This window comes from Bremia lactucae, linkage group LG6 (genome assembly GCF_004359215.1).
Source record: "Bremia lactucae strain SF5 linkage group LG6, whole genome shotgun sequence".
NCBI classification, from domain to species: Eukaryota; Oomycota; class Peronosporomycetes; order Peronosporales; family Peronosporaceae; genus Bremia; species Bremia lactucae.
In genome coordinates, this window is record NC_090615.1 from 3453878 (window position 1) to 3463928 (window position 10051).

At 46.4% G+C, this 10051-nt stretch overlaps 3 protein-coding genes across 3 annotated transcripts; all 3 read right to left on the reverse strand.

Annotated features, from left to right (window-relative positions):
- Positions 1–4541: 4541 nt before the first annotated feature.
- Positions 4542–6079, reverse strand: CCR75_001433 (uncharacterized protein; the record flags this gene model as incomplete). Its single annotated transcript, XM_067959536.1, has 7 exons — positions 4542–4640; positions 4710–4858; positions 4920–5388; positions 5456–5528; positions 5590–5667; positions 5742–5865; positions 5944–6079. 6 exons carry the CDS (start codon positions 6077–6079, stop codon positions 4740–4742), a joined length of 999 nt encoding a protein of 332 aa, XP_067818029.1. The 3' UTR covers positions 4542–4640; positions 4710–4739.
- A 1419-nt stretch (positions 6080–7498) lies between these two features.
- On the reverse strand, positions 7499–9256 carry CCR75_001432 (uncharacterized protein; the record flags this gene model as incomplete). The annotated part of the gene is made up of 1 exon (XM_067959535.1): positions 7499–9256. The coding sequence occupies one exon, from the start codon at positions 9254–9256 to the stop codon at positions 7499–7501; it is 1758 nt and encodes a 585-aa protein (XP_067818030.1).
- A 35-nt stretch (positions 9257–9291) lies between these two features.
- On the reverse strand, positions 9292–9671 carry CCR75_001431 (uncharacterized protein; the record flags this gene model as incomplete). The annotated part of the gene is made up of 2 exons (XM_067959534.1): positions 9292–9505; positions 9585–9671. 2 exons carry the CDS (start codon positions 9669–9671, stop codon positions 9308–9310), a joined length of 285 nt encoding a protein of 94 aa, XP_067818027.1. The 3' UTR covers positions 9292–9307.
- Between the last annotated feature and the right edge of the window lie 380 nt (positions 9672–10051).

Here is a 10051-nt window from a genome sequence, read left to right on the forward strand (position 1 = left end):
AGAGATAACGCGGTCAACGCCGTCGTCATCCTTCTGCATGAGCGCTGCCGATTGCAAAATTACTTGTATTGCAGACGACGCTAAAAGGCTTATCCGCGTCTGGCAATGCCAAGACCGGTGCCTCTATCAGAGATTGCTTCACTGATGTGAAAGCATCTTCTTGATTTTTTCAACCAACCCATTCTGCGTCCTTTTTAAGGAGGTCAGATAATGGTTATGTTTTCTCAGCATAGCTCTTGCTATATTTATGCAAGTAATTAGTGAGCTCTAGGATTTGGCGCAAATCCTTCACATGCCGTGAGATTGGCCATTCCTCCACCGATATTACCTTATCTGGCTCTGCTCGTACACCATGTGTACCTACGATGCAACCCAGTACAGGTATCTCAGGGACCCCTATGACGCACTTTTGCAAGTTGACGTACAATTGGGCGTCCTTTAAAGTCTGCAACACAGCGTCTAAATGACGCTTGTGCGACTCAATTGCGCTCACTACATCCTCGGCCCTACTATGCACGAATACATCGTCAAAGTAATGAGGCGCGCAGGCACGGTGCTGACGCATCACGTGAGCCACCACCCGTTAAATGTCGCTGGTGCCTTATAATCCTTGGGGCGTCACAAGCTACTCCCCAAACATACCGCTTGTGGTGCTTACAGCTGGTTTGGCAACATCGGACTCTCCCATGAGTGCCTGATAGTAGACATCCTTTAAATTCAACGCGGAAAAGATAGATGACTTTACCATGGAGAATCAACAAGACATCTTCCGCGGGATTAGCGTTTGCGCCGGTATGGTCGCCGTGTACAGCTTATTGTACGCATGAACCATGCACCATCCACCTGTGGCTTTACGCACACAAAAGGTCGGGCTGAAGTGAGGCGATTTGCTCTCACGCACATGTTCCGCCTTGGCTCGCTTGTCGAAGAACTCATCGATATAATCGACTTGTTCTTTCGGCAACGGCTGTTGCCTGGTCACACAATACTTGGTGCCAGGAACGAGGTCTGTTTCGTGCCCGATCCCCCTATCTGCTGGTAAGCGGCTCGGCACTTCTTCTGGGAACACATCGCGATGTTATCACAGAACCTCAAAGAGCGGACTGTCTCTCAAGGCATCCCAGCCTTGAGTAGCGAACCGTTTCTTTTTGTCCGTTTCTAGGACGCTCTCATCCATTGTGGACAAGCAACAGTCCACCAAGTTCTCTTCTGGAACTGGTATGACTATTTCGTGGATCTTTCCTTCCTTTTATTCGGTAAGGAACAGATCCCACGACATCTCCGGGAGATTTACTATCTCCTCGGCAGATTTAAAGACTTGCCGGAGCACCTCAACTGAGGATGCCTCCGCAATTTCGTCTTTGACGGCCTCAAACACCTCGTTCAAAGGCCCGTCCTCTTTAATAGGAACTGATCCAAAGGTCATTCGTTAAGACGTGCTTTTTATCGTCCTAATCTGGCGGGTACTCGGGACACATGACTACTTGTCATTGCCCTTTTCACTAACCCAGTCTCCACGAGGTGGGTAGGAATTGGTGACGTTTGACATCCCGTCAACGCACCCTCAACTGTGTTCGACCCGACAACGCTTCTTGCAGGAGCACATCCTTTCCAGTGTCCTGCGTATAGCTCGCAACTGTGCGTGTAAGCCAGTCTTCCATGGTTGGTGTTTAGCCAACCATGGCATGCCTAGGATGACTTTCCATACCTAGCACTGTGAACTTCTCTCTACAAGAGAAGTCACTAAAGCTGAAGGCGAGTTCAACTTGAACTCTCTCAGACTTAACGAGCGCGCCGTTTGCTTAACGAACGGTCGCCTCTTCTCGCTTGCCATCCTGGCAAAGCGACTCAAGAAAAAAACATCGCCAGTCTCTTTCTTAGAGCCGCGAGTTCTACAAAATTTTGTGATGCACCCGAATCCATTAGGAGGGTCATCACCTGGTCATAGCCTCGTACATGAGCGCTATAGACCAGCAGGGTTGAGCTCCGAAATTTCAAGACCTCAGGGAATATGCTACATTCGTTCGACAACTCTGAACTTAGGGGTAGCTTCAGAGTCCGCGTCAGTAAGGCATCCCGCCCCTACTGCGCTCCTGCATTTCCCAACCCCTCAGTGGTCGATGCAAAACTCATGCGTCTCGCACGCTGGTTCTTGCCATCGCCCTTTGGGAAGGGATCCTCTTGCTCGGCATCTTTGCCCCAGCAGGGACCCTGGCATAGCAGCGAGCCATCATATGGCCGCGCTTGCCGCATTTATAACAGACCACGTCTGCATTGCCCAACTCCATAGGAGTGGCATCTGTCCTTTCGGCCGACGGCTTATACCAAGCTGTCGCCGAGGCACTGTTGTAGGATTGATCCTCAACTAAGCCATTTGGATTGCCTCTTCCATCGTCGACGGCACTTTTCTAAAAAGGGCCTGTTGCGATGGGCCATGCCGTAGTCCGGTCATAAACGTGAGCACCTCAATGCTTTGGAATCGGACCTACGGAAATGGACGTCGACAGGGAGCGCATCTCTTGCACATAATCTTGCAGAGATCGCTTCGCCTGTCGTGCTCCAAAGAAGCGCGTCTGAAGCAACATTTCGTTATTCGGCAGCTGGTATATGGCGCGAATCTTTTCCTTAAAGATCGCCCGTGTAGGGAACGCCTTAACGTCCGCCATAAGCGCCGAGTAAGCCCACTCTGTGGCCTTACTGCGCAGATGCGACATGGCGTACGACGCCATCCGACTGTCGTCCTCGATGAGCTGTGCCACACCGCATTGCTCCACGGCTAACACTTAGTGGACAATCGTATGCGCTGCAGTTTCATCGAACTTGGGCGAATTCATCCGAATGGGCCTCGGCTGATGCGGGCGGGCAGAGAGCATCTCAACAGTCCTATTGATAGCCCCCCTCCGAGCCTGCTCATGCGTCAGCTCATTCTGAGTCTGAGTGACGGACTCCGCCGCAGCAATGCTCTGTGCCTCGGACGAGGCTCTCCGCTGTCCGAGCACGAATGCCTTCGACTGCTCCAACTGAGCAACATGTTGCTCAGGTGGACTATCCAAGTATTTGGCCAGGACTTGTTCATCAAGTGCTCGAGCCAAGTCCCTGCGCCATATGCCTTGCCACCTCCCGATGATGTTCGGAGAGGTGGGGAAAATGAGCCCAATCGATGATGAGGCTCATGCTCACGTACACACGCAGAGATGCGGGTCGTGGGAAGGATTTCAAGTGTTACCAAGTGTAGGCGGGCACGTCTTAATGCGGCCACGCTCTGCTTAGACACACACCCTAGAACAGCGAGAAAGTGGTTAGACTGTATTCTCTTGCGTGCAGTGAGTTCGTTGTGATGGACGCCTTAGCGACCCCACCCAACGCACAAAGTACTTTAGTAAAGTGTCGTCACGGGAGCGGTAATCCGGCTCCTCGTGCGCACTTACTAATTATAAAGTAATTTTCAGACTGATTTATATTTAATCGTATCAAATATAAATACTTATTTTTACCAATAAAAATGTCATCTCTCTAGATAACACTAATATGCATTGCGAGCGTATCTTTCTAGATACCTCGCGGATGACGCTAGGCGTCATCCCTCCTAATGTGGATCTACCTATGAGCATCACATACACAAGGGTCGGTCACAAATGTGAATCACACCCGAGTGCTGGGTCTAATTAGTTCATTTAAGTAATTGACCATCCCCTTAGGTACACCAAGTGTACCTAACGGGGACTGTGTAACATACGGGCAACTTTAGCCCGTTGCATTTTCCCTGCCTGAAGATACTTTTGCGCAAAAAAGCAAGTTTTTCTGAGACAAAGATTATTGCATCCTATCTTGTACGAAACTGTAATGGTATTTGAGACCCCGAGATTGATGCTGCCAACCGCAAGCGTGGCACGTGCCAAAGAGTCAATACTTGTCCTACATGGGTGATGGATACTCTCAGTAATTTATATCAATTATCATAATTTGATGCCTGTGTAAAGTTTCGATGGTTTTCGTGCGTAACATTGGCTACATATTGAATTACATATCAGACATCCTTCCCCATCATGCTGCGAAGTAGCGCTGAACCATCAAAGCAACTCCCTGAGCTTTGCGTCAAGCTTCGACATGACAGAACATAAAATATGCTTTGTTCTAAAGTTATCGAGAAAAGCCGATAAAACTTATACACGTGTAATACATACACAAAAACATGCGGGCTACGTCTTTTCAACGTCGTTGTTGCAAATTATTCATGAGTTTAATCAAGTGACCACTCTTTTAGACAAACATGCAGCAATTGAAGCTCTTGCATAGGATTGAACTGAGCATGCCAAACATTGTAGAAATCTTACAAAGATCGTCTTAAGGCATTGCACAGTAGCTAGGACATCCGTGTTGTTAAAGTAAAACCTGCTTTATTTCGATGACCCTGCGCTTGTATTAAGCTAATTCTGCAGCTATTAGTTATCTGGCACCTTAAAGATACGACGAAATCCTAAGTAAATTGAGGTAGATCACACTCACTTAGTAAGTGACTAATAAGCCCGGGGGTGAAAAGATAATGTGACGTAAGGACGTAGATTATATATTGTGATGCTATTGCTAAATGTAAAATAATATTGATAGGGCCACCGCCATGCTAAAGCAATCGTGTGAACCTTAGGGCATCAACGTTGCAAAATTAATATACATAATGGCGATTAAGCTAGCACACAATAGATTCGTACAATAAGTAGGAAAGATCAAGCCTCTTCGTACTAGTGGTCCAGGCGCATGACAGTCATTTCCAGCTCGAATGCAGCAGGCAGTAGGCGATACCTTTTATCTCGACAGTCCATTTCGAGACGAGAAAAGACTATCCGACCAGTCTTGCTGTCTGCAGACGTACATTATTTAAATACATTATCGCACGTATGGCGTCCAAAATTGACACTTACCGGGATTAAGAAAGCCCGTGTGAAACCAGATCTTAAAGTGCTTAGCACGCAAACATCCATTCACACGCTCCCGATAAAACTCAAGCAACACACATCCTCGAACTTTCTCGTGTAAGTAAAACTCATTTAAACCACTTTGTTGATGAAGCAGCACTTTTGTATGTTCTTCATGTCGAAGCGTGAAAATACGCAGTCGCAAAGTCGATGGCTTAGCCGCTGTTAATGTATTGACCATCGCTAGTTTTTTTATCACGAAAGCGGGTTCTTGTATGGCACTTAGAGATGCAGCATTCTGCGCAAGCAGCGCAGCATAATAATTTACCCACTTCTTCTGACTTTGAACTGTAAGACCGCAGCGATCATGAACGCGCTCGCGATTGTATAGCTCGATCGCCTCAGTTGCAGAGGATGAAAACCCCATTCGTAATAGAAGCATACAAGCCATCATACCAGCTCTTCCTTTTCCAGCCTAGCGCACGAACGCGTCAGATTATCAATTGTTACATTGGCGATTTAGGCAATTCAAGGGCGCTCACCTTACAATGAAGTACCACGACGTGATTTTCATTCTCATACAGCCAAGCAGCAGCTTCTTCACAGAATGTCGTCCTGTAGCACCGAACAATACGTAAACCTTTCGGCACTGCAAATTTTAGCCACAAGTACGTACATCGTCTGAAATGACGGAACATTATGGTCTTCAATGGGGAAGTGCTTGACACGCCCCGCAAAGACGCTTGAAGCGTAGCTAATCCAGAATTATAAACATTACAATAAAATCAATCCATTCCAGCACTGTTGATCGCATTGCAAATACTTTACCTTCGCTTGGATTCGTCGCAAAAGTTGTAGACGAAATAGTTACCATCATGGCGTTCATCAAGTAATTGTTGCACCTCAGAGCGTGGGTTCCGAAACAAAAACTCCATACCCACAGCAGGGTAACCTGGTGTGATTGTACGTGTACTTTAGAACGAGGAGATCAAGTTGCTCGATTTTTCTCTTTTCAATGCGTTTTACATACCCATGACGATTATGCGCGGGTGCACATATGCTAAATCAAGGTCAAAGCCATCCTGCTGGAAGCGACGCTTGTTTTGAGACACAAGCGCGCGCGGCACAGCCAGCACGCTGCGACAAGTGCTTGAGTGCGGCGCCATCGAACTTCTCGTTACTCTATCCTAAGAAAACGGTATGGGTCTGTTTGGAAAGAGCAGCGGTTTTGTGTTGGCGATTTCCACTTCCTGCACGACTCCATGGCTGCATCTGATGTGCTGCACACTACTGCACTTTGTTTACTACTTCGAAAATTCTTTGGGTTGCTATTGTTTTGCCTTTCCGAATGTGCCTCATCAGCTTAAAAAGGAAACAAAATTGAATTTTGTAAAGATACTTAAGAGAAATATTACATTCACACCCTTTTTCCTTAAATTCACACCATTCCGCAAATTCTTAGTCAAACTTCTCTTCCTTGAGCCTTTTTATGGATGAAGTGACGGCTCGTGATTATGGCTACTCTCCAGCACGTTTGGCTTCGAATTACCAAGCTTTTTGGAAAAGTTCCTTCTCAACAGGAAAGGGCAATCGATCCGGCGTGAGCTGGTCTGGCGCCGGCGTAATTCCCCCCAGCTTTTGCGCATTTACGGCACCTAGCTTAGCAGATTATAAAGTATTTAAAGACAACGCAAGACAGTACCATGTCTTCAGTGGACTAGTATTCCAACTCAATAATCTTTATTTCCACAGTTTCACGAATAGAATGGCATTTACTGTCGATATGTTTGGTCTTTAGCGGTAGACCGGATTCTTTGCCAATGCGATACATCCTTGATTGTCTTGATAGATAGTTCTCGCATCACCATAAATATCTTAAGTCCTTGGGAAGGAGTCGGAGCCAGGTCGCCTCCTGAGTGGCGTTGTAAAGATTCATGTACTCGACTTCTGTACTCGAAGTTGCCACCGTTGGCTGCCGCTTGGACTTCCCCGAAATGGCGCTACCGTTTAAAAAGAAAACATAGCCTGTTGTCGATCATCGCGTGTCTAAATCACCAGCCCAATTAGCATCAGCAAAGCCAATTAGCTCTACCTTGCTAGCGCCGTCGAATAATATTCCAAGGCAAACAAAATTCGTATTGAAGCCAAAAACGCATTGAAACATTGAATACTTACAACCTTCGAAACATGTTGAATGCGAAGAAGCTCAAAATTAGATTTTTAAAGGAGACGATCAATTGGATTGATGCGAATTGGTCTACCAAGACGGAAGAGTTTGAGAGCACCACGATGAGTAAGAAAAGGTTTAGTTTTTTAACGCGTGCTCAATTTCATTCAAATATGGATAATAAATAATGTTAACACTCCGCCGAACTTTGTCAAACACTCAGTACTATATAAATACTTACGGACTCTACGGAGCCTTACTATTTTCGCAAGTGGCATATCAAGTGGCGAGGGGCTTATAAACCTTCGGGACTTGATACAGCTTCTGGCATCGAGTAAGTGTTATATTGAACAGCCAAACAAGAGCGCATCAATTTTGATAAAATTTATCTTGCAACATTCGTTTATAGGCGTGCTTGCTATAAGCAGTCCATAATAGCTTGATCCATCGAAGGTATGGAAGAGCTCATTTCCACTTTTGCAATTGCAGGCATAATTCCATCCTCGTCGTGGTCGGGATCATCATCAGTTGTAGCAGGTGACAGTGGAGTAGGATTAAACAAATTATAAAGCTCGGACCAGGGCAGCTCATCCGTCGACACTATTCGTCGAGCGGGTTCATCCTCCTGAAACAGTACATGACTTTGAAGTCCTCCGAGAAATTGCTGGTGATTTAAATGTAATTGCTGCATTTGCTGCTGCAAATCTTGACGTTGGCTGATCATCACTTGCTCAGACAGTCGCATAATCAGTTGTTGCTGTTGCCGAAGTAATTCTTGTTGCTCGTTTCGGAGCTGCTGATGACGCTGGTCAATCGGTAGCTGCTGTTGCTGTTGGCTTAGCTGCTCTTCTTGATGCCGCTGTTGATGGTGATTTTGTTGCTGTATACTCTGATCTTGTAGCATGCCACTACCGGATACTAAATTATCAAGACCATTATGATCATAACCTGGCGCTGCAGTGTTCAATAGACTAGTAGGCAATTGAGGGCAAGTCGCCAGGTACGAAAGGGGCATAGAGTCAAAATCAGTCTCCATCTTTAGCGGCGGTACATTTATGATGTCCACAAAATCCATGGTAGCCGTTTCTGTCATCATCATCGCCGGGGATGCGCTGGAACCAATTATGTCCGGCATGACTTCGTTGGACGTCGAATGAATTGATAGATTCGTTAAATTACTTGAAGCAACCGATGCAGCTGGTGGTCTATCACTTTCTAGATTTAATACGCGCTTTCGTTTAAGCATCCTGTTGCACTCGTTCTCTTCGATCTCAAAAGTCTCGACCACGGGCTTCGTACCAGCATGGCCTGCTCTTCGGCTCGAGTAGATTGTAAATTGGTCCGAATGCAGACGCTCTAGGCAGTACATGTACGAGCCCATCGGTTTCATAAATATCACTTCCAACACATGGTGAGCATCGCATCCAGAAAACCCTTGACCACGAGGAGCCGTCCAGCCATAATGCCAAGCCTTGCATTCCGCATTAAACTCAAAAATTGCTGATTGGGACGACATTTCCATTGCAGCACCACGCAAAACTCCCGATAAAAGCGGATTTAAGGGATGCTCCTTGTCACGCACGTAGCTAAGAATGGCTGATTTTTCAATTGTCTGGCCAGGAAGAACCTCTGGTCCAGACACGGACACATCAAACGATCCCTCAAGATTAATAAACCGTGCAAAGGCTACAACAGCAGGCCGCACTGTCTGAATAGGACATAACTTCACGCCACCTGACTTGGTTACCCGACTAACCGCCACGTGCACTCGAATTGAGTCGCCACAGAATCCGGAGCTTACGTGACGTCCATGTCGACAGCATGGAAAACAGCGCAAATTCTTTTGACCTCCTTTCTTGTTGTTTCGTTGATAGCGTTGTCGAAAGAGCTGGAAATCCTTTGTAGGAGCCACAAACGATGCGCGTACGTTCAACCCATGCGGATTTTCGCACGAATCATTGCAGCATGGACCGGGGACGCTTTGGTACACCATATTTTCGTCTTCTTCCGAGTCGTCACCTCGCATGGGCTTGGTATTGCCATCTGATTCGATCCACGTGCCAAAACCTGCTTCAATCTGGTACGTGGGTGGTTCCACCAGCAACGAATCACGTGCTGCCAGCAATTTGTAAAAGTCCGCGCCACTTTCGATTGTCGACGGATAAATTTGACGCATTGACTGCAGTCCAGAGTATTTGACCTGGTAATTGGGAGAGATTGTGAGGTATCACATGCTGTAATTAGCCAAAACTAATGATGAGAAGGCACGCACAATCGACGTGTAAGTGAACTTTTCAGGGGGTGGACGCACAACGCACGTAGACACATGACCCACACTATGTGTGCTCTTTAAAATCATGCGCAATAAGCGCTCAAATTCCTCTACGTGTTGTGGGTCCACACACATACGCGTGATCAGTATGGCCTTAATTCATGAGCAACACATCGTTATAATTAAATTGAACCGACTGGAAGTGCCAGATTGCATAGCCAGAGTGCTGTACCTCTTCATCTTCATTTATATTCGTGGAACGTAGCACCTCCTTAAGCATACGGAAAGACTCCGAGCTCGTAGACTTGTCAACTCCCATCGACGTGCCGAAGTCGTTTTTCGTGTATGCGTGAGTGGTGCAAGAATGGACCTTCACTGTGCTGTCGCCAATCACGCTTCGAGATTATAGGTGCACTATCAATCTCGAAACGTGATTGGTAAGAAAACAAGTAGGAGATCAGTTTTAATCATTGTGAATATTAAACTTAAATGGTTATGAGCTTCTTTCAAGACTGCCAATAGCATCAGTCATCCAGCCCGCTTCTTTGAAAACATTATTTAACAGTAAAGCAGCCTTCCCATGCGACAATCGGTCGACTTGAACTCTATTCGCACTTTCATTGTAATAATGGCTCAGTTTTAAATAAAAAATGTTGGAATTTATCACTTATTGGTCAACCGGTAGCGAACGATATGCAT